At 41.9% G+C, this 25,794-nt stretch overlaps 1 protein-coding gene across 1 annotated transcript; it reads left to right on the top strand.

Moving 5' to 3' along the window:
• Positions 1-1,855: 1,855 nt before the first annotated feature.
• On the top strand, positions 1,856-24,468 carry wnt9a (wingless-type MMTV integration site family, member 9A). Its single transcript, XM_053629994.1, has 4 exons — positions 1,856-2,077; positions 19,884-20,143; positions 20,470-20,732; positions 24,001-24,468. The coding sequence occupies exons 1-4, from the start codon at positions 1,983-1,985 to the stop codon at positions 24,466-24,468; spliced, it is 1,086 nt and encodes a 361-aa protein (XP_053485969.1). The 5' UTR covers positions 1,856-1,982.
• Positions 24,469-25,794: the final 1,326 nt, after the last annotated feature.

Genomic DNA, 25,794 nt, shown 5'->3' on the forward strand with positions numbered 1-25,794 from the left:
TCGTCCCGTGATATTTGCAAATCTAGTTAAATAATTCCAAACACTGCTGAGAATTCTTTGAGGTCCACCTACATTGTATACTTTCTATGTGTACAATTACTGACTGTTGTCCTGCACAAAGTATTGGCCCCTCTCTACCATGTCCATCCTTGTAAAGCAGCTTTCTCAAAGACAGGTTAGTTCTTGGCGATTTGTTTGGAAAATAAAATTAAAAATAAAAATAGTGATCAAACAAGCAAATGGCAAAACAGTAGGATTAGATGATTACAGTTGCACTGATGGCTGACACTGGAATGACCCTCAGAGTCCACATGGCTAAAGTGCCACCAAGTGCTGCTCTGAATGGCGCACCATGGATCTGTGGACACATCATGGCACAGAGGACCGAGCAACCCCGAGTCCACTCAGAACAATGGCACCAAATAATGCAAACAGAAAGTTAAAGATTAAAGCTATAAAACAAAAGACACACACAAAACAAACATCAAACGTACAAAAGAAAGAAAGAAAGAAAGAAAAAAGCTCCAGTGAGAAGGGGCAGCAAAAACGTTCACAGCATACTCTCCAATTGAAATATAAAATGGTGGACTGTTGCCATTCAAGTGACAGTGTGATTGGCCGGAACTGCTATACGGAGGGGATTGACTGGATCTTCGCTGTTCTGTCTTTGGAGCAGGGTTAAGTGTGTTGGTCAAGGGTCCAGTTCCTCAACTTTAACCACTTAGCCACCATTTCATATCATTGCTTCCCTCCTTTTTTCCTAACAGGGTCGTTCCAAGATGAAAAATATCTTTTAAACAGTCACTACTGAAAGAATTTACTGACTGAGGGAGAGTTTGGAGAGTTGGCGATGCAAAGTGGGATGGGCCGGGTGATGCAAAAACAACACGTCAAGTTTAACTTGATGTGAACAACAGCAAGGTGAGGAAGAGTGAAACACAGGACACACCATTTCCATCAAACAAAAAAGAATTTGAAGTGCACTCTGAATGGCTGTCATCACCATCTTCACATTAAAGCAGCAGTAAGTAACCATGACTTACTTTCCTATAACAGCACGTCCCTGAATATTTTATTCCTCTTATTCCACAGCAATGTTCCAACTATTTATTCATTTATGTTTATTTATTAGAGAAAGATATGTCAACCGTATATGTCAAGTTTTATCCGTTTATAGTTACATTTAATGTTGGTGAAACAAGTTCATTCCTGTTGTCACTTACGTTAAAGCAGCTATAAACAGTCGTTCCCTCTCCAGTCCACTTTTTTTCTCCCTGTTGAAATTAATAAGCAAAAAAAAACTAAATAAAAAACAAACAAAAACAAAAAACCCACACAGCTTGTCGTGTTACCGAGAAACTGCAAAGCGTAAACTCCTCTGAATGTAAAGTTACAGCTTTACCTCTGACTGGTTCAAAGCACTGACACCGGAGACTCCTTCCAAAAATGTTAAATAAACGTCTCCTTATAGAAAAACTTCACCATATCAACGATTACACACGTTTTTAATCCCTTTATATTTAGAGCTTGCTGTACACGTCCCTGTGAATGAGCTGTTACTAGACAAACGATAACGTATCAGAATGAGCGCATTAATTATAAATAAACCTGTGATGTGCAGCTGCACTACTGTCAGAGCTGCTGCTCTAGAAAACTAATCAACACCTGACCAATCACAATCCACGATTCCACAGCTCTGTGGTGGTAGGACGGGGAAACTCAGAAATGTGAATGTGAGTTGGACTGGAGACCTCTCTCTTTTTCTTCTTCTCCCCGAGACTCTCTCTCTCTCTCTCTCTCTCTCTCTCTCTCTCTCTCTCTCTCTCTCTAAGTTGTGGGAGGAGCTGTCCCACCAGCTCTGCTTTCAGCCCCGCCCCAGGCAGTATAAATCCCAGCTGTGTCGGTGTGTGTGTGTGATTTGAGCAGCAGCAGGAGCAGGAGCTCAGACGGAGCGCAATGGTCTGCTGCAGAGACGCTGCAAAATGCCGGATGGACGAGTCGCCGTGCGGGCATGGAGCACTCTCACTCTCATAGCGGCGCTGTGCAGCCTCCCGCCCCCGTCCCACGCCTACTTCGGGTACGGACCGGTGTGTGTGTGTGTGTGTGTGTGTGTGTGTGTGTGCTGCAGCTGTGTGGGTTCTCTGGTGGAATTTTAGTGACTGTCTGGGTGAAGTGTCCTGTGGAAGTTGACACGAGCTGTGATATTCTACTCATTATTATTATTATTATTATTATTATTATTATTACTACTACTATTATATGCAGTGTGTGTGTTTGTGAGCTGGGTTGAGTGTGTGTGTGAGAGAGAGCTGGGTTGAGTGTGTGTGTATGAGAGACCTGGGTTGAGTGTGTGTGTATGAGAGAGCTGGGTTGAGTGTGTGTGTGTGAGAGAGCTGGGTTGAGTGTGTGTGAGAGAGAGCTGGGTTGAGTGTGTGTGTGTGTGAGAGAGCTGGTTTGAGTGTGTGTGTGTGTGAGAGAGCTGGGTTGAGTGTGTGTGTGTGAGAGAGCTGGGTTGAGTGTGTGCACAGCAGGTTGACAGTCTTGATGTGTTGGAGCTGGATGAGGAATTTCATGGTGTTAGTGAGTTGATAACAGTTTATAAGAGTTAATAAGATTTCAGAGCCAGGTTTCACAAAAGCACCATAAAGTTTACATCTAAACTGAGAGAGAGAGAGAGAGAAGGAGAGAGAGAGGGGGAGAGAGAGAGAGGGAGAGAGAGAGAGAGAGAGAGGGAGAGTGAGAGACAGGGAGAGAGAGAGAGAGGGAGAGAGAGAGAGAGAGAGACTTCAGTGATGCTTGCTTGACCATTTAACAGCACATTTAAGCACAGTCTTTAAACACAGTTGGTGTTAATTACACTGCACTCTTTTCCATCTGCTCTCTCCCTCTTTTCATCCTCTTTTTGATCTCTCTCTCATGCACTCGTTCCCTCTCTTCATTCTTTTACTCTGTTTGCTTTCTTTCCATCATGTCTTATCCTCCTATTCTTTAAAAAATCTCGTTATATCTCTCTCCCTTCTTTTTTCTCTATATCTCGCTCTCCCTCCTTCACTCCGTCTCTCTCACACTTGTTTTCTCAACGCTTTCGCTCCCTCCCAGTCTATCTCACTCGCTGTGTCTGCTCTCTCTTTCCTTCTCTCTCCCTGTCTGTCACTCATTTTCACCCCAATCTCTATTCTTGATCTCTCTCATGCACGCCGTCCTCGTCCTTCTCATTCTCTCTCTCCCACCTTTCTATCTAGCCGTCTCATGTTCACCCACTTTCTCTCTCTCTATTTTTATCCTCACATCATTGCTCTCTTCATTCCTTTCTACCGTCTCCCTCCTTCACCGTCTCACACTTGTTCCCTCCATACTCTCTTTCCCTCTCTCTCTTTAATCCCTTTCTAACCATTTTCCCCCTCTATTTTCTCTTTATTTTGCGCAGACGTTACTCTTCTTCTCGTTCACTTCTCATTCTCTCTCTCTCACCCTCTATATATCCTTTTTCTACTCTTTCCCTCTCTGTCCTTTATTAAAAAATCTTTCAGATTATTTCTCGTTTGATCCCTCTCATTTCTCTCTATCACTGTCACTCTTCCACGTGTACCCTCCATGCGCTCTCTCTCTCTCTCTCTCTCTTATTCTCTCCATCTGTCATTTTCTCCATTATTTCCCTCTCACTGTCCTACTCTCTCATTCTTTCACTCTTCCTCTCTTCATCACTCTCTCGTTCCTTCTGTGTAGGTATCTCACCCCATCGTCGTCTGTATTCTCTCCATCTCGCAGTTGTCTCTCATCTTCATATTTTTATCTTCTTTCTAAACGTTATTTAATGTCAACTCTTTGTTTATGATGGAAGTCTCACAGCAGAGTGATGATGATGATGATGATGATGATGATGGTGTGTGTGTTGAACGGTTAGCGTTAGCAGCTGATGTGAGTGTGTTACTCTACACACACTTGTTGTGAAGTACAAAACACTCCGAGGACTTGCTGTCCCCCGTCTCATATCTCACTTAAAACCATGTGGTGTGTGATTAGAGACGCAGCACAGTGGGAACGCCTAGGTATTAATTTTCCTAGCCCTATTATAAGCGTGCGTGTGTGTGTGTGTGTGTGTGTGTGCACGAATCCGATCTTTCAGAGCATAATAGGATCTGAGCTTGTTTAAAGAAGCATCTCATTGATCACCCTAAACACCCCTTGTGCACTTGTTCCAACATGTTCGGGACCAAACCCTGGCTGCGAGCGATCGGCTGCAAAAACACTAAACACAAACCTCGCCGTCTGAGTGTGTGTGTGTGTGTGTGTGTGTGTGTGTGTGCTAATAAAATAAACGTTTTATATAAATGATTTCTTCATGTCCAGTCTCAGAGACAGGTGGAAGTGCGCGCGGTTACGGAGTGCACAACACTCAGATGGGTGTTATCTTCATCTCCAGTAGCCAGAGGATTTTCCTTCGAAGGCATTTTTTTGTTGTCTTTGCTAACGAGTGACAGCCGTAACAAAAGGCGCGTAAGATATCTCCAAATATTGTGTCACGTGTGAGCTGATGGGGGGGGGGGGGGTGGGGGGAGATTTTTTTATCTGCAATGAAAGCTTCCCCGAGGGCCTGTTTCAACCGTATTCACCCTCAGCACGTCCAAACCACACACGGAAAAGAAAAGAAAAGACAAACACGGACGAGTCGTTCTGTTTTAAAGCGAATCAAGTGAATCGATTTGAACGATTCCCAGGGTTTATTGCAAAAACAGCTGGTTCTTGTTAAAGAAATGCTTCGTTTAGCACAGTGAGACTGAGTACACACTGGATTTTAAAGTTGTGACACTTGAACACATAGAAACAAAGAGAAATGAATCACTTTGAAATGACTCTCGATGAATTTGAGCTGTGACTCAAATGCGTTCAGTTCACTGGTTGAATGTAATGATGTTTATTACGACTCACTTTGAGCTTTAATTTGTTTGGGTCACAACTCCGGACTCGATGTGAGTGAATCACAGTGGACCTAAGTCTGACAGATTCTCCAGTTTGCTGTAAAAACAAAAAAACAAACAAAAGAAAGCTGGTTCTCGTTATTCGCAGCTGTTCGTTAAAGCGAGACTATTATATTAAGCTTATAAGGTTGATGAAATACACTTTAAAATAAAAACAGCGATGTAAATAAAAAGTAACGAATAGAAAAGAATCATTTTGTCTTCAAACGACTCTTTCTAAGTAGATGGCAGTTTATTAGTGGAACGAACTGTCATGATGTTTATTATGACTCTTTGACAAGTCCATCCTCGTGAACTGTAACGATATCGAAAATGATTTAATGTGATTCTTTTACGCAAGTCATAGCTTAAACAAGAGATTTGTTCATCGCAGAGACCCAATGTGTGTGAACCATTCTTTCTGAACAACTCTTTTTTTAAATGAATCAGGTGAATCCATGTGAGGGATTCTATGGTTTGTTGTAAAACAGCTGGTTCTTGTTATTAGCAGATGTTCAGTTGCTTCATTTAGCACAGCTGGTATAAAGTTGATACAGTTTTACAAAACTGTAAATAAAAAGTAACGAACAGACTCAACGTAAATGAATCTTGAGCGATTTGAGTTATGAATCATTGTGACCAGTTTACTGGCCAGTTCAAATGCTACTCAGGAACATTTAAATCAAGTTCCTAGTAGGTAATTTAATAAAACACAACATTTTAACTTGATTTATCTGCGTCGCTGCTCCGAAACTAATAATCAAGAGATTCGTTTAGCACAGAGTGAGTTGGTGTGAGCGAACTGTTCTTTCGGAATGGCTCTTTCCAAGGAACAACTCTTGGAGGTTGTTTGTTAATTAATTTCTTAATTTCTTAAAAAAGTGTCACACAATAAGAAATGTAACAGCTGCATAAGCACATGGAAGAAGGGAAGGATATTTGATTTGAGACGGAATCCTTTCTCGATAAGTCCCTTTCAGAAGGAAGCGGACGCTTTTTTAGAGTCTGAGGAACGACAAATTAGGATCGTTTGTCTCTCTTACTCATATCTGAATGGCTGGAAATGATTAGGGCAGCCTGTTTATGATTTTTCATATTGCTGTGTGAGCGTGCGAGGGCGGACGTCTATTGTTCAAGAGCACTTGAAGCTCTCTACTTTCGGCACTACGTCTTGATGAAGTGCATTTCCTCGTTATCAGGTCACGAAAACAAACTATAGGAAACGCATTAGGCGAGAGAAAGTGAGCAGTTCGCATCGCACCCTTGGCCTTATCTTCCCTAATGAGCACTGATTTGCTATTTGTCGTTTTTTGATCAAGCAGGGTGCAAAAAAAAAAAAAAAACAATAGGGAGGTTTCTTTTTAAGTGCGCAGGGAGTTTTCTTGTTTCAAGTGTGATTGAGCGGTTCTCAGATGAATGTTATCTCGAGTGTCTCGGTCCGGCAACGGAGGCGCGACATGAAGTGCACTTGGCAAAGTGACACAAAGTGAGTCACAGCTGCACGCCCAAAAATCCTAATTACACACCGCGCAGAGTGTCGAGTGCGCACTAGCAGGAAATCTAGGGTTTTACGGGTTGATTTGGGACGAGGCCTTGTTCCAAACCCCGACTCTGCGTCCCGGAGCGTGAGAGAAACGTAAACACCTTCTCCCGGCCAAGTCAATCCGTCGCTCAAATTGTCCTTCGCACCGCAGGAATGCGAGTACTCTGGGGGTTTTTCCCCCCCTTTGGCCCCCTCTGTGGCAGGTGAACCACACACACACACACACACACACTCCAGCTGGGTGGGAAACAGCGATGTCATTACTGAAACATTCCTGAGGAAAAGAGAGAGAGAGAGAGAGAAAGAGAAAGTACTATGGTTGGATCTATTTCACTGTGGATGTCAGAAGGCCCTGGAATTTAAAGGCACTCACATTCACACCTGAAAATGTTTGGAAATGTAAAACATTTAAAATATCGTACTTTTAAAATCAGTGAAAATGTCTTTATTTTCTCCCGGAGATCGGAGGAGATGTATCTTAATCACAGACATCTGCTATCTGAAGGAGTGAATTTTTCATGGATAATATGATGAAGTTAAAGTCTCTGTATGAGCGTAGCCGATGAGTGTGTGGTCAGCTTATCCTTCACACAGGAGAACGCATCGAATTAACACTGACTTTATTTTATTAATTCTTCAAATCAAAACAGAGAATTGAAAGCGTATTAATGGAGCTCAGAAAGTCCATTTAAGCAGCTGCGTAACCCGGTTCTGAATACCAGGAACTTTCCTCACCTAAATACTGACGGAACTTTTAGACTCAAGTCGCCGAATCTGAATACGGCCCTTAATTTACAACCTAACAACTTAGCTAAATAAGTAGCTAGCTAAGCTAGCTATGTGACAAACTTGTGTGGTGTTATTTAAATAAGTGTGTGTGTGTGTGTGTATTTGTGGAAGTGGGGTCACTTTACAGCTGTGCGATTTGTACAATACACAAGCACACACTCATATTCACACCTCACCCACTTCCTCACACACTGACCTGTCCTGCTGTGTTTAGTTTTTATAGACTGACGCTCAGGTTCAGATTTCTGTCTACCACTGGGGGGCGCAGCAAGCATGACACAGCCGTCCTTCACTCAGCACCACCCGTTCTGTAACCCAAGGACAGTGGGAACACCACACACACACACACACACACATGGGGGAAGACAAGACCAGTAAAGCCTTCTTGATTCCTTCTGACTGGTGAGCTAGTTGTGTTAGATAGAATAAAGTTTATGGCATATTGTACCAGTGCCATGATGGGGGAGGGGCGGCTGCCACCCCCTGCCACCCCAACATACTACACATCATATTCGTAATTATTTCAGGGACATTGTTCAGTAGAGAACACTGACAGGTTCCGACAACATAGTTATAATGTCATGACACTCAGAGACAGAGAGACATTATTTTTGTAATTATTCCTATTATCATTTTATTATTATTATTATTATTATTATTATTATTATTATTATTATTTAAATTCTCATTTCTTATCTATATGGATGCTTTGGCAATATTGTACGCAAACAATCATGTCAATAAAGTACTTTGAATTGAAATTGAATTGAGAGACAGAGAGAGAAAAATAGAAACCACATGAAAAACTGAAACCGAAGACAAAGAGAGAGACAAGGAGAGAGAGACAGGGAGAGACAGACAAATGGAGACAGAGACAGACACAGATGGAGAGAGAGAGACAGATGGGGAGAAAGACAGAAGGAGAGAAAGACATTGAGAGAGAGACAAATGGAGAGAGACAGATGGAGAGTGAGAGACAGACACAGATGGAGAGACAGAGACAGAAGGAGAGAAAGACATTGAGAGAGAGACAAATGGAGAGAGAGATGGAGAGTGAGAGACAGACAAAGATGGAGAGAAAGACAGGAAGAGAGACGGATGGAGAGAGGGACATACACAGATGAAGAGAGACAGACAGAGAGACAGATGGAGAGAGAGACAGAGAGAGACAAATGGAGAGAGAGACAAGGAGAGAGACAGATGAAGAGGCAAAGAGAGACAGATGGAGAGAGAGACAGAGAGAGACAGATGGAGAGACAGATGGAGAGAGACACATGGAGAGAGAGACAGAGAGAGACAGATGGAGAGACAGAGAGACAGATGGAGAGAGAGACAGATGGAGAGAGAGAGAGAGACAGATGGAGAGAGAGACAGAGAAAGACAGATTGAATAACAACCCCCTCAAAAACACTTCTGTCTCAGCAAGACAAAGTTCTTTTGATTAAGTGTGTGTAAGTGTGTAACACACACTAACACAGTTTAACTGGTGTCAGACTTGCCGGTGTGTGTGTGTGTGTGTGTGTGTTGCTGTATTCAGTAGAGACTTGACTTAGTCACACCCATCTCTCTATATCTCTGCTCTGAATGATGTCATGAACGCAGATCAAAGGTCATAGAAGAGGTCACTAATGAGCCACTTCCTGCTAGCGACCTTTCCTCTGCAAACTGTGGCACAGTTCAACACCTCTTTGTTCCTTAGGCGATTAGACACACACACACACACACACACACACACACACACACACACACACACGGATATGCACATGCAAAAATGTCTTTCACTATTTCTCTGTCCCTTGTCCCTGCCTATGGCGCCGTTATAGATCAGTGACATCATCATCCATGACATCACCGGCCATGATGTCACTGACATCGAGAAGAAACTGTGAGCAATCGAGGGACAGTGACAGAAAGAGGGCAACAGACAGAGAGAGAGAGACGTAAGAGAGAGTGAGACATAATGGCAGTAATGATGGAGGGATGTGTGTGTGTTGTGTGTATACTGACACTGAACAGACTTTTCCTTCCTTCACACACACACACACACACACACACACACTCACACACACACACACACACACACACACATACACACACATACACAGTCTGGGAAACCTCTCAGTAAGTTTGGAGAGTGACTGAATGTAAACAAATGTGTATTTACACTGAGAGCAATTATCTCACATGCTAACAGCTAATTAGCTAAACGTCTCAGTTAGCATTATCAGAGAGGGTCACATGGACCAGGAGTGTTTCAGGGGGGAATGTGAAGCCTGTTGCCGTTATTCAACTCACACTTTCCCCCACATCTGCCTTTGTTTTGGGTTTGACTCAGACAGCTGTGTGTGTGTGTGTGTGTGTGTGTGTGTGCATACAAGGAGTGTTTTGGGGTCAGCAGCTGGAGGGAATGACTGGCATGTGTTGGGGTGGGGTGGGGGGTATTAATTTAGCCCAGGTTAACCCTGCGAGGGGGTTGAGAACATTTCAAAACACACCCGAGCGTGTTCTTGCAGCATACACACTTTGCACCGAGTCATATCAGCTTGCTAACCGACTAGCATGCTAATTCTCTAGCAAGTAAACGTTATTGTGATGTTTCCCGCCGACGTCCTGATAAACAAACACAACCAGATTCACTAGTTATCAAGCAAATGAACTAGCTAATGGAATTTAGGGGTAATAATGATGATATAAAATTGATCTTATAAATATCATCACACTGCTTTTATTCACGTCTTCATCGTGACGTAGTGATTAGCATAAAATACTTCATGCAGTTACACAGTTTAGCTCGACTGACCATCTGCAAAAACGCAGCAGTGCATTAACGTTATGTCTCCAGTTAGATAAATATCTAGCTAGTCATGTTCACTAGTAAGCTAGTAGGTTAACTGTGTTATTGTCTTATGAAAATCAGTCACCTAGTTTGCTGCTAAACTGACTAAGGTTAGGTGAAAGTTTGCGATGAGGTCAGATGATTAATTCTGTGATTGGCTGATTAGTGTTTACTATAGTGTATTAATGTTTATCGGAGTGTGTACCAGTCTAAAGACTATTCACTTCAAACTATTATGTTTGATCAAATTTTTAAGTCATTTCTATTGGAAATTCAGTAGATTACTCTCCCTTCAGCGAGCCCTTCGGAGGGGGATTTATACCGTTCAGAACGCAGAGTCTGTCACCATGAGAACAAAACCTGCCGTGTATTTGGAGCTATTTGAGTTGCCGTAGTTTGCTGTAGTTCTGATGGGTAATCAGTGAGCGCCAGCGGTAATAAAACCCCTGTGTATAGATGCAATTTAACTCGGATATTTATGCATGTGGCTGCTAATTCTTGGGGGGAAAAGACATGGAGACATTTGTACTTCTTGAAAATGGACAGCGAGCGAGTCCCTGAGAGCTGTGTACCACCGCCGCTTCCCTCTGGATTAACTGATCGCTTTTCAAATTAAATGACATGAAGGTTATCACGAGGTTAGACTCGGATTTATTGTTATCGTTTGTTGTTCATTTATATAACAGCACTTTTCCAACGGGTGACAAACACACGGCTTCAGACGCGTCACGCGGGTATATAATAACGCTGGCTCGGTGTGTGTAGAGATGAACTGTTGTGATATTTGCTGCTGCAGCACATACTGATAGGGAGTGAATGAATGAGGAACAAATAGAAAAATGTGGTGTTTGATGATGTCATGTGGGGAAGTAAAAAGAGAACGTAATTGGGAACGCCAGACCAAAATGACTTTTCGCCAGTCTTTGTCTTCAAGTCCAAGTCAAGACTCGAGTCAGTTGTTCACGAGTCCAAGTCAAGTCTCGAGTCAGTTGTTCACGAGTCCAAGTCAGGTCTCGATTCAGTTGTTCACGAGTCCAAGTCAAGACTCGAGTCAGTTGTTCACGAGTCCAAGTCAAGTCTCGAGTCAGTTGTTCACGAGTCCAAGTCAAGTCTCGAGTCAGTTGTTCATGAATCCAAGTCAAGTCGCAAGTCTTTTTTTTTTTTTTGCGACTGAAGTGTGACTTGAGTCCAAGTCGCAGACTCGAGTCTCCATCTCTGGTGTGTACACTATAGTAGTGTTTATTAGAGTGTAATATAGTGCAGTAGAATATAGTAGTGTTTATGAGGTTGTGTTAAAGTTTAGTAATGTTAGTGTAGTAGAGTATATTAGTGTGTTAGAGTGTAGTGATGTATACAGTGCCCTCCACAAATATTGGCATCCTCGGTAAATAAGAGCAAAGAAGGCTGTGAAAAATTGTCTTTATTGTTTAAAATTCACAAAAATATTCTGCTCTCATGGATATCAAGCAATTGCAAACACAACACAGGTTTATCCCAAAAAATACATATTTGTTAAATATAGGTGTGCAACAATTATTGGCACCCTTTTAGTCAATACTTTGTGCTAGCTCCCTTTGACAAGATAACAGCTCTGAGTCTTCTCCTATAACGCCTGATGAGGTTGGAGAATACATGGCGAGGGATCTGAGAGCGTTCCTCCATACAGAACCTCTCCAGATCCTTCACATTTTGAGGTCCACGCTGGTGGACTCTCCTCTTCAGTTCACCCCACAGGTTTTCTATGGGGTTCAGGTCAGGGGACTGGGATGGCCATGGCAGGACCTTGATTTTGTGGTCAGTAAACCATGTTTGTGTTGATGTATGATTTGGATCATTGTCCTGCTGGAAGATCCAACCACGGCCCATTTGAAGCTTTCTGGCAGAGGCAGTCAGGTTTTCATTTAATATCTGTTGATATTTGAGAGAGTCCATGATGCCATGTATCCTAACAAAATGTCCAGGTCCTCTGGCAGAAAAACAGCCCCAAAACATTAAAGAGACACCATCATATTTAACCGTGGACATGAGGTACTTTTCCATATGGCTACCTCTCTGTGTGCTCCAAAACCACCTCTGGTGTTTATTACCAAAAAGCTCTATTCTGGTTTCATCTGCCCATAGAACCCGATCCCATTTGAAGTTCCAGTAGTGTCTGCAAACTGAAGACGCTCGAGTTTGTTTTTGGATGAGAGTAGAGGCTATTTTTTTTAAACCCTTCCAAACAACTTGTGGTGATGTAGGTGACTTCGGATTGTAGTTTTGGAGACTTTCTGACCCCAAGACACAACCAACTTCTGCAATTCTCCAGCTGTGATCCTTGGAGATGTTTTGTCCACTCGAACCGTCCTCTTCACAGTGCGTTGAGACGATATAGACACGCGTCCAATTCCAGGTCGATTCATAACATTTCCAGTTGACTGGAACTTCTTAATTATTGCCCTGATGGTGGAAATGGGCATTTTCAATGCTTGTGCTATTTTCTTATAGACACTTCCCATTGTGTGAAGCTCAACAACCTTTTGCCGCACATCACAGCTATATTCCTTGCTCTTACCCGTTGTTATGAATGACTAAGGGAATTTGGCTTATGTGTTATCTCATATTTATACCCCTGTGAAACAGGAAGTCATGGTTGAACAATTTCCTGTTCCTAGTCACCCAGGTGTACTAAAAAAATTAAAATATCAGTGGGAATATACTTCAAATATATTTTTCTCATATGAATTCATAGGGGTGACAATTATTGTTGCACACCTATAATTAACAAAGATATATTTTTTGATAAACCTGTGTTGTGTTTGCAATTGTAGAGTATTTTTTAAACAAAAGATTAAAAGGTTAAACAATAAAGACAGTTTTTCACAGCCTTCTTTGCTCATATGTACTAAGGGTGCCAATATTAGTGGAGGGAACCGTATGTGATGAGTGTGTGTATGTTATTGTTGGCTGTCTCATTTCTAACTGAGGTGAAGCTCACTGTCATTCTCTTGGCTGTCATTTACTGCAGACTGCTACCCATCGGTGTGTGTGTGTGTGTGTGTGTGTGTGTGTACTTTTCAGACATCTTTGTCTCCACACAGTAGCAGATTCTCAGGGATTAGCTGTGGTTAATGTAGCTTTTCATACAGAGTGTGTGTATGTGTGTGTGTGTGTGTGTGTGTGTGTGCGTGCGGGCGTGTGTGTGTGTGTGTGTGTGTGCGTGTGTGTGGCTTCATCTTCGTGACCTCAATCCTCATTAGCGCTCCATAATGATTCTCACACACCAATTCAGAAGTCGTTAGCAATAATGAACCACCACCAAAGCTGTACAAATAAACCAGCAACAACCAGACGGAACCTGAGATGACTTAATTACCTCTTTTATTAAGAAGGTTGTTATTGTTGTAGTGTTCTCAACACTCTGTTGTTAGTTAGTATTTTACCGTCTGCAATGTTAGTTTTAGAATTTTTTTAGTTAATGCTAGTACTGAGTGTTAGAATTGTTATTGTTAGTATCGATAGTACTGTTTAAAATCGTGCTTTACTGCTCGAGTACACTGGAGTATACTTTATTGGAATTTTATTAGTATTTATTCATCTATTAGTCTTGTTAGTGTCAGTACTTTAGTTTTAGTATTGTTGGTAATGCTTGTGTTAGTGCTGGTAGTGTTAGTGTTGTCAAGTATTAGTACTTTAGTTTTAGTATTGTGAATGTCTTTATGTTAGTACTGTCAGTACTCTTAGTATTGGAAGTGCTAGTACTTTAGTTTAAGTATTGCTAATGTTGGAGTTTTAGTGTTATTATTGGTAGTAAGAATCTTAGTGCCAGTAACGTTAGTTATGTTAATCAGACCGTACAAGATTTCACAGTTTTTTTTTTTTTTGTGTGTAACATTATAAGCAGGCAAAAATGCTTGATTTTGCTGTGGCTCTTTAAAAGAAATTTGAATTATAATGAAATTTGCAGAGTTCTTTTGTGCTTTTTTGCGAAATCGCTATCGCATGAAATAGTTTTGCGCGGTCTTTCGCAGTGATGTTTGTTGGTAAATGAGATCTTTTAGCTGTACTCACGTTCGACACACGTGAATCTTAGGGGGCTTTGGCTAAATACGCGTTGTGATGACATCACATGATGCGTCTCAGCCCAAACATGCGGGAACTCCTGGAGGGACTGAATAGTTGTCTTATTGAATTGTTAACATTATTAGTATTGTTATTTTTAGTAGTGTTGTTAGTAAGTGTGTTAGTATCATTACTGTTAGGGAAAGAGTGCAGGGGAAGTGTGTTTTTTGTGTCTGTCTACATGCTGTAAAGACACGTTTCTCTCCAGGCGTTATTAAAAAGCGCCAAGCCGAGCAAACAGCCGTGATGAAGAAAGATTACAGATAAGTAAAGATAACGTAAACCTTCACTGATTTATTTTCCTGTCGCGCTCAGTGTGTTGCTGTGGCAACGTCTAAAACATTAGCGCAGGATTAAAGGAACATGGCTCAGATAATATCACTCCTATTCATTTCCACATTTATAGGGAGTCACAAATACATGCGCAAGGGATTGTGGGAAAGTGAGCAGCCTAGCGACATGGCCAGAAAAGCTCACCTGGTAGCAGCATGTAGCGCTGACCAATCAGGACTCAGGAAAGTGTGTGTCGTGTCGGTGTGTGTGTTCATACTGTGTGTGATCTGTGTGTAATGACATCAGGCTGAGATTTTCAGAGCTCAGTCACTGTCTATACTTAACACATCCGTGGTGACAGGAAGGCCTGAATGCAGTGTGTGTGTGTGTGTGTGTGTGTGTGTGTGTGTGTGTGTTGTGCAGGAGATTTGGCGTATGAACATCATTCGTGACAGTGTTGATGTGCTCGGTTATTCATCGTCAACTCAGCGTGATATTTTCCACACGACCCGTTTGAGAGAAGCTCATTTTTAGAACCCGTCCGTGATGGTTAGCTAAGTCTGTGCTTCTGTACTGATTTAAACACTTTCATTTGGTTGAATCACTTTCACCATCTTAGTAGCTGTTCCAGCAGAACCTGGTGGACTGCGGTCTGGATGCAATCCAGAAAAGTATTTCAGCGGATTGAACAGAGCTGTAGCTCTAGACTGACTACAGAGATAAATAGAGAGGTTAGAAAGGGAAGGGTTTAGGGTTTTTTTTTCATTTACCACTTCTACTCTGATGAATGAATTTCCAAAATGTCAAAAATGCATAATGTTTGAAGATGTCAAGCCGTCTAGACGTCTCTTCTGTTCAGAGTGAATCGGGATGAAACTTATTTACTGCATTCATCCATCCATCTGCAGTAACTTCTTTAGATCAGACACAAATTCACAGATTTAGTTATATTTTCAGAAATGGAGTTTGTTAGAAATCATTGATAATGCAGGCCTCAGAATCTGTGGTGCAAAAGTGGTTCAAACAACAAAACATGACTGTTTAATCTCTTATCTGAAGCTTTATAAGTAGCTACAATACACTGACAGCTCAAGTGAAGGCTACTTTATGGAAGATGAATTGGTGTAGCACCTATAAACTTGATGTGCATTGCAAATGAATGGAATCTTCAGCTCTTGAAAGTGGAATACCAGTTGTTGCACTGTCATATCCTTCCTCGCTCTTATATAAACTGATATCCTGAGTCGACTAAAGCGTAAAATGAACTCAACGAACAAACACACTTTCTCTCGTCACTGTGAATGCTCTCTAGTACTCGCCTGTGCGTTCCCGCCCCTGTGGCATTGTGGGTAAAAAGGTAAAGCTGCGGGAGTGGGAGGGAGCGTTTAGCCGGAGGGCGTAGGGATTAGCGCATCTCTGCATTTGAAATGGCTCTGGTTCTACCACCGCTTTTGTGCAGCAGATATATGATGGACGTCATGTAGAAAGAGCGAGAAGAAGAAAGACGCGTCGATCCTCTTTTTGTTCTCGAGTTCTCGCTTCGGGGTGTGAGCACATCGCAGCACGAACAAGATACACATTACTCGTTGTCCAGGATTAAACACACAGCTGATTGCGACATGCAGTAAAAAAAACAAATGCTTGACTTGTTGACGTGTGTGTGTGTGTGTGTGTGTGTGTATTTTATATATATATATATATATATATATATATATATATATATATATATATATAATTTTAGTACAGTGAATTTTGTCTCGTCATCATTCTGAAATTTCTATGTGGTTCCATCTACTGTGTCAGCACCATCATGGACTGACCACTACGGACTCAGGATTGGAAAAACAATATGAACTTAAATGCATTCATCATATTTGTCATCCCATTACAGAGTGTGTCTCGTGTAAATTCCTTTAAAAAATAAATACCTGTAACCTTGCGTCCCCCAAACCCCCAAGTTGTGACTTGCCTGGTTTCCACTTCGAAATTCGTCCCTGTTGTCAAGGCGCAGGAGGAAAGCAAACACCTTTTTTTTTTTTTTTTTTAAAGAATGTATAATTTCCTCAAGCTTAGACACGTGCACAAAGTCCTGTGGGCCTCATTTACAGCGTGGACCGTGACGGACGCTCGGAGCAGTGTGGGCCGCTGAAGGTCAGGAATGACACATCTACTATGTCCTCTAAATGTAGTCTCGCACCTTCATAAAACATGCCATAAGAATGAAAAATCACCACCAGGAACTCTGAATTCGCAAAATCCACCTTTTGCACTACATTAGCAAGACATCATGTGGAACATCATTACAAAATTGCAATCATCAGACCATGTCGGTATTAAGCAGTGGATAGTTCAGTAGCCTGAAGCAGATTTCATGGCCACCTTGTGGTTTACACTATTGAGAAAAATCAAGATGCTAGCCAAAATAGATTTAATATTATTTACACATGAAGTGAAGGGAGAACATCATAGCTCATAGCTGAAACTTTCACCGACGACTTGTTGACTTTTAGTCAAGGTCACAAACACAATGTGCTACACTAGAAACTTTATCGGGGAGGATAAGTAGTACGGTTACAAAGTCAGACTCTCCACTGCAATTCATAAACTCATTCATTTCTCTCTGTCTGCAATAATGCGCTTAACTGGCTAACTAGTTCATCATATATTATTTTAGCTACCTGATTTTAACCAAATCAAACACATGGGACAAAACTCATGGCTGAGCAGCACACTGAAGCTTTTACTTGACCCATGGGCTCACTAAATAAATTTATCATTTGTCCAGTCCTGATATTACAAGTATGAAAATTGAGATAGGAGGATTAATGTAGGAGTAGTGACAAGAAACACCACAACCTAGGGAAACTCCAACTTGGACAGGAAGGAAAACTAGGGACCTGTAAACTAAGGACACTAGAAAGAAGGAAGTATGAAACTAGGGGAAAAGAAAACTAGTGAAAAAGGAAATGACTGACACTCCAAAGTGGACAAGAAGAAAACTAGACATTAGAGACTCTCTAAACTGAGCAATAAGGAAAGTGGGGACCTGGAAACTAGGGAAGAAGGAAATTAAAGAAAACCCTGAGGCGAAAAATTAGTAAAAGAAGGGAACAAGGAAACTAAAGACCTGTAAACCAGGGCCCTGGAATTTACATTTAGCAGACGCTTTCATCCAAATCGACTTAGTTATACAAGCAAAGTGATATATCAAGTGGAGAACAATACAAGACCTACATGTACCATACAAGATTTTTGAGTTCTAGAGAAGCAAAGTGCGCAGAGTAGAGCTGTAAGGTGTATTTTAAAAAAAAAACATTTATGTGTGTATGTGTGCGTGTGTGTGTGGGGGTGGGGGGGGGGGGTGGGGTTGTCTTTGGGGGGCAAGTTAAGGATTAGTGTTCAGGGTCTTCAGCTGTTTAGGGAACACAAGGAAAACTAAAATGACTAAAGAAATGAAAACTAAGGACCTATAAAAAGGGACAATTAAAATAGGATACACCTCAAATTAAGACATATTTGGTTTAGATAGACAGACAGATAGTTCATTTCATTCATCTCAGAGGGAAAACAGCATACAGTGTAAGAGTGTGATGTGGTAGTGCAGTGGGGTGTAAACACTGTAGATATAAGACTTGAGTGGGATTAAAGTGGCAGTGCAGTATAAACATTGTAAACTGCCATGAAGTGAACAGGGATCTACACGATTGTACAGAGTGAATATGAGGAGAGGATGAACAGAGAAACACGAAACATGTTCTCTTAAATACTGATATTGACTGTTTTATGCTTCCTACAGCTCTCGCCAATCAGAACACAGAACAATATCAGGACTGATATTAGTGAAAAATTATCTAATATCATGTTAAAAGATTTTTTAACAGATAAAAACAGCACTTCTAGTGTTGCTTCTATGCTCACAGACCAGAGTGTCAGATTTAAGCGGACACACCAGGCTGTGCAAAACCCTGTTTGTGTGTGTGTGTGTGTGTGAGAGAGAGAGAGAGAGAGAGAGAGAGAGAGAGAGAGATTCCCATAAACTGGTTTATCCACACAGCTGCATGTTGGACGTGTAAAATTGACCCAGAATTACACATAATGAGCGAGAGGCGTGTTGTTGAAGTCAGACTGGTCTGGAAAACCTCAGAATGCCGGTCAGGGTTTTATTGACGCTCACTCTAAAATAAACTGACACCGAGAGGTGTTAGGGCATCGCCCGCTCTGTGTGTGTGTATGTGTGTGTGTGTGTCGTCGTGCCAGAATTGTCCTCCCCTGTTTCCAAGGGGAAAACCAGAAGGGACTGCATTTGTATGAGGACCGTGTTTCTGTACACAGGACGTCCACAGTGTCCCCTTTACCACAAATTCAGTCAAGACATGAAGACGTGAAGTCATGTTCTTCTTTAGTTTTGCAATTCTGCTCACAATCAATAGAAGCGTACAGCCTCCGGTTTAGCTTTTGCAAGGCACATGTTTAAACTTTTTGACACAATAGAACGTGATAAAGCGAGACACGATCGTTCGAGCTGTGGCGCTTGTGGTCTGACATTTCAGTGACTGACTATAAGTAAGGTAGACGCGTACAGTGTCATGTGCTGAGTGAAACAAAGTGTCCAGGTATTAAAGTGAGAGTGAGATAATAATAAAAAAAAAGGACGTAGCAGAGATCGTTGGAGCTTCTGGTGAATTCACGTAGCTAGCACAGTTAGCTCACTTGCCCACAAGGGACAAACTACAAGTGGCATGTGTGACTTGTCACTTGACCAGTGTGAATGTAAAGTATACGGTTTGAGATATGAGAATTTTTTTCTTCTGTTAAACTCCATTATAACTGCGCTAACAATAACAACATCCCCCAGTGACATCAGAGCATCACATAACTGCTAACGTCTCACAGGAATGGTTAAAACTATTCCTATTTCTGTGTGTTTGGGTGTCTTGAGTGGTTCTCGAGTGTGTGTGTAAATTGTACAAGCTACATTCCTGCAGGTGAATAAGTGCAAAGCGGTGTATTAATGCTTGGTGTTTTCTCACACACATGGATTCCTACAACATGTTTGAACAGGGCGTGCTCGCGGCTATTCGGATTAACACACCATCGTGCTGTGTGTGCGCTAATGTAACAATTACACTTCTCACACTCTATCGCAGTGCTCTGATTGGCTGCGAGCAGGACAGACGATAATTACAAATGATAAATACACGCAATAAAAAGTGTACATGTGTTCCTGTCTGGATGACATAGCTTATTGTCTAAACCATGCCACAATTACAGATTAACCATAACGCACTGTACGTCTTGTAACGTGGTTTGGAGACAGAGCCACACCTGATGGATGATTTAAATGCTTTGCAGGAACAGAATAACTTAATTTTTTTGTTTTCAGGCTGACGGGGAATGAGCCCCTGTCCATCCTACCTCTGAGCTTCCAGCCCGAGGACGGACCAGCGAGGGCGCACTTCAAACTCTGCGACCGCCTCAAACTGGAGAAGAAGCAGCGCAGGATGTGCAGACGAGACCCGGGCGTGGCCGAGACGCTCATGGAGGCCATCAGCCTCAGTGCACTCGAGTGTCAGTACCAGTTCCGCTTCGAGAGGTGGAACTGCACCTTAGAGGGGCGCTACCGAGCAAACATCTTAAAAAGAGGTGTGTCCAGTCATGCTGGTTTGTGATTGGCTGAGAGCTGTACAACATGTTCTGATTGGCTGAAAACCAAAATAAAATCCCATTGCACCACTATCAGCAGGTAGTCATTGTGGGTAATGTAGGAAACCGTTAAGTAAAGTGAAAATGTCCATAACGTCCACCAGCATGTCCATGAAAAGTAAAAAACTCAGAATTTCATTCTTAATCTAATCTTGATCATGTTAATTATAAAATTATTTTTTAAAAATTCTAGTCTATTTCCTGATTTTAGTGCTGATCAATATAAACAATCCCAATACAAACACGGCAGGTGTGTGTGTGTGCAGGTTTTAAAGAGACGGCGTTCCTCTACGCGATCTCCTCAGCAGGTTTGACCCATGCTATGGCTAAAGCGTGCAGTGCGGGACGGATGGAACGCTGCACCTGTGACGAGGCTCCTGACCTGGAGAACCGAAAAGCCTGGCAGTGGGGGGGCTGCGGGGACAACCTCAAATACAGCAACAAGTTTGTCAAGGACTTCCTGGGCAAGAGGTCCAACAAGGACCTGCGCGCCCGCGTCGACATGCACAACAGCCATGTTGGCATGAAGGTGGGGGTGGACTTCATCACACTTTATCTATGAAATTCAGCCCTGCCTCTCGACTGCCGCATTTACCAGTCAATACGTGATCACATCTGTGTTGAAAGCATGAGCGCTCAGATGATCTCTGACGCACTTAGAAAGAATGCTGCTATACCACAGCTGAAACGTAGGCTCGTAATGTTGACGTTGGAGATTTTGAGTTGTAAAATGGGCAGCTGTTGCGGTGAAAAATGTTCTGTTTAGGTGGCTGAATGACACGAGGAATCGCAGTCACCTTGCACAACAGGTAGACGAACTTTAAAATAAAACTCCCCACTTTTCACTCTCCATATGACAAATGTCTAGGCACTAGATAGTTATGTATACAGAATTTACGCGGGGAAAGTTTCTGGTATTCAGAGTCCGGTTAGGGTTACGGTTACGCAGCAGATTAAGTGGTTGATTAAATGATTAAAATCACAGTGTGTATAGTTCATACCTACAAGGTTGCCAGATCTTGCTGGAAGCATCCTAGATGTGGTTCTTCAAAATCATCTACACCACTGCCTTTAAACACAAACGCCTTTAAACCTGAAAAAATCTGAAAATGCAGACTGGAGATAGTGAAGTAATAGTGATTTTGTTGTCAAATGTAATACAATCTAACATAAAAGCACAAGACAATTTAAAAAGGAAAATAATAAGAACATTAACATGGCGACATATGAATGAGAAAATGATAAGCACTGAAATAAATCTACCAGGAGGTTTTTCCTCTGGTTAATGACGTTTAAAATGATTACACAAGCTTTAATTTGAGGTCGTATCGCTTGAGCTGTGTTCCAATAACAGTGTCTCTGTGTTTGGTGTTAGTTGCTGCACAAGGTCAACAATCAGCATGTTAAATTCCGTCAGTGGATTGAACACGACTAAGCTTCAAATTAATTTAATCGAGTGTTTAATTTGCCAATTTATTAAAGTGCGTAATGGACCACCGGTGTGTAACAAAGAGCGAGTGCGTGATGTGTAGCCAAAACAAACTGCAGATCTGGCACTGTGTGTCTGTGTGTGTGTGTGTGAGTGTGTGTAGACTTGCTCATATTGTTGCCATTTTTGTTTAAGTATGACCATAAATTACCACCGTCTGGCTGAGGGAGCTCGCCCCACACTCGTTTCTCCACCGTTCCTCCTCCATCCGTCCATCCATCTCAGAGATAAAAGATTTACAGCGCTGCTCTGTTTTTCTTTTTTCCCGCCATGTTTGGGGTCAGATCCCATATGGAGCGAGAAGCGTGGAATGTGCTGGCCTCGCTTTCCCCTCGAGTCTTCACGCTGACGGTTCACATTTCGCTTTCCATTGTGCTGCATGTGCAGCTTTTCCAAATCCACCTCACACACACACACACACATACACACAGAAGAAGCACCTTCTCCCCAGTGTTTGTCTTAAAAGTTCATGTTCTCACGAAAATGTTGAAACACACCTTGTGGTTTCCGTCGCCCCGTTTCCCCCAGACCCGAGCGCACATTCTTGCTGTGGGAAATCAGAACACACACTGCACTCCGGCTAGCTAGCTAACACGCATGTGACATTTTAATGCTACTCGAACTTTAATCATTTATCTCAATTTACTGCTTATTGTCACTGCATTGTGCTGTCCTATCTATTACTTTGAATTCTTTTAGACATGGCCAATGCACTGAAATGTTATCGTGACCTACTGGCCAGGCTGGCTTAAAACACTGAGGATGGAAATATTCAATGAAAATAAAAAGGAAATATAAAGAGAGTAAAATATAAACAGGGTCACTTCAGGCAAAAACAGACAGGTCTGAAAGAAAGAAACCAATCAAAGCTTCCAGTTCAGCTGGGGGGCGGGACATTTCTCCTAAAATGGATCTCCTATGAGCAATAAAGGGTTAACCGCACTTCACTGGCACTTAATAATCGTGTGTTGAATCAGTATCTCTAATATTTCAATATCTGAAATGACATATGCACATTCTGTATCGATTACAGGAACATTCCTCAAATGACATTATTCAAATAAAGTAAATAAGGCTTGCTAGAGGAATGATTAAGGAAACAGTTACTACAGTGACACACAGCCTACTGCGGAACGTGACTCTGTGAATTAATTCTTGGTGTTATTAGCTGCCTGAGAACAGAATGCAAAATGAAGCGTGTGGAGTCGAAACAAACTACTCTGACGTTCATTAAAAGGTGTGTGCATCATTAACAGCTCCAGGCGGTGCTGCCACCCCTGAATATAAGTATTGGTAAAGTTTTAACCTAAGGCTTGAAGGGTTAAAGCAAACCTGTACGTCAATCATCTAATTCAGACGTATTCAAACATTTTCCCCATGAGCTCTGCATGAGGTCCCAGTGTGTTCAGAACCTCCACGCACACAACAATAACACAATATTCAGGTATATATGTATGCATAAACAGGCCAAGGCCTCGCATTTGCTAAGGGCTTGAATTAAACAACATTCCTGTAAAACTCTGAGCTACATGTACACATTCGACTGAAGCAACTCAGAAGAATGCAGTAATTGGTGTTATTAAATAAGAATGCAGTGATGTTCTCTGTGCTCCAGCTTCAATGCTTAGCTTTATATCATCACTGTTATCATTAAATCAGACGAGTGCTCACAAAAGATCATCAAAGACTTAAAACTAGCTCGTTCGTTTTATGCATAGTTTCTAATTTTGACCCGTTTTAACACCGAAAGTCCTGTCTTTTTTTTCCCATCACAGCCTAAAAGAATATGTTCTCTGTGTCAGGGATTATTTTTTTGTGCTGCTATATCTACACTCCAGTTTATCTTCTAAAGCTAATTAGTGCTAAATAATGCACAAATTAAATAATGCACTAATCGGTGCAAAAATTGGGCTATTTTATTTACAGCTATGTCCTCGGGTTCTTAATATCTCATTACTTTGGAGATTAGCAAAGTATTTTTTCTTTGTAATGTCCCGGTACACATTTAATGAGAGGATGTGTATGACAGGCTAAGATGAAACCACGGTTTTAGGTTTCTTTGGGAACTAATTGTAGGTAGGAAGTAAAGTTGTGCCAATCATTTGCATTTGTTGCTTTACTGCGTCAAACCTAATCTGCACAGAATTGAGAAAATCCCTATTCAAATGTGGCTTATCGCTGAAGTCGTGGCTCCGTGTCAGTCATGTTCTTAGAAAATGTGCGGTTATGAACTGTTGCTTGCTGGTGTGAACGTAGGTTAACAATAAACTATTCTGATTTTAAAATATTTTCCTCTTTTCCTGCACAGGTCATTAAGGCCGGCGTGGATACGACCTGTAAGTGCCACGGTGTGTCAGGCTCCTGCACGGTGCAGACGTGTTGGCGTCAGCTGGCGCCATTTCACAAAATCGGCATGGTGCTGAAGCAGCGCTACGAGACCGCACTCAAGGTAGCCAGCGCCACCAACCAGGCGAAAGGTGAGGGCGAGCTGCCCCACACGCCACCTCGCGCCAGAGCCGAGCCTTTCTCACGCACCTCTGACCTGCTGCACATCGAGGACTCGCCCAACTTCTGCCAGGCCAGCATGTACTCGGCAGGGACGTCAGCACGGAAGTGCCACAAGGACAAGAACTGCGACGCCATCTGCTGTGGGCGTGGCCATAACACACAGAGCCGCGTGTTGACCCGGCCCTGCCAATGCCAGGTGCGCTGGTGCTGCTACGTCGAGTGCAAGCAGTGCACGCAAAAAGAGGAAGTGTATACGTGCAAGGGTTAAAAAAAAAACAATACCACATGGACAACGAGGGTTTCTGAGCCTGACTGGAAAAGTGACGGACGGTCGTACACTTTGGGACCAAAAAAAAAAAAGAGCATTAATTTCTCTCTTCTGTCTCGAATGGAGGGATTTTTTAAAAACATTTTTGGAGAAAATAATTTGCAGGGACTTTTCGCTTTGACGCTTCGGAAACCTTCAGAAAATTAACCAGGAGAGAAAAGATGGTCCACAATCTCATACTTCATGAGACCGTGTGTGTGTGTGTGTGTTTCTGTCTGTCTGTCTGTCTGCGTGTGTGTGTGTGTGTGTGTGTGTGTGCACTTGCATGCTAGCATTATAAAATAAGAAAAAAAATAACGACAGGGGTGTGAAATTTGTTCGAGAAGCACATACCTTCTTCACCCACACTACAGTGTGTATATGCACCGTGTACATAGGTTAAATTGTATTATATCTATTTCATATATACATATAGAGATATATATTCACACCACTTATCATAAATATGTAAAGAAAAAATAATAATAACCACTAAGCACACAGTGTGCTCTTGTTCACTTCCATTTCCTTTGACAAGGCCCTTTAGAATCAAAGCAGAAACATGAAACAGCTGCAGCGGACAAATGATCAAATTCTTTTTGTCCATGTCCGTTAAAAGATTTTTTACTTGGTGATAACTATTCAGGGAATCTTCTGTAAAACCACTATTCACATGATCCATCGTAACGAATTCACTGCAGACTCGTTGCTCTGGAAGCAATCCGACGGTTTTCATGAGAGCCTGAATAGACGGCGCTTCCACCGACATCAAGGCTACGTTCCAAACGCTAGCGTGCACTAAATAACCATGGGTGTATATTTCATTTATATTCAAACGTAACGACAATAACAATGAACAAGAGCTAGCTAATGACTGAGGATGATTTAGCTAGCTAGCAAGTAGCTGTAGAAAGACTGTCTGGACCCTCATTTCCCTCAGACTTGTTATAATAAAAAAAGATGATATGCCATAACCACGACATATTTGAATATATTCCTCACCTGAATGTGAATTTAATGACTTTTGAGTGTTCCAGAATTTGTGATATTCTAGCAAGGACTATAGCATTTGGGATGAAACCTTGTTAGCAAGAACACTAGCGTTTGGGACGAAATCTTTATTGGTAGCGTGCAAAAATCTATCTTTTAACAAAATGTCCTACTGAAAGAATACAATTATTCTACAAGAAAATCTTCATTTAGCTATATTATAGAGGTAGCTAACTAGCAGTAGATAGCAGGTTTGTTGTTTGCTAGCTAAATGTAATCATAGGAATGACATAAAAT

Source organism: Ictalurus furcatus, chromosome 7 (assembly GCF_023375685.1).
Source record: "Ictalurus furcatus strain D&B chromosome 7, Billie_1.0, whole genome shotgun sequence".
Classification (NCBI taxonomy): Eukaryota; Metazoa; Chordata; class Actinopteri; order Siluriformes; family Ictaluridae; genus Ictalurus; species Ictalurus furcatus.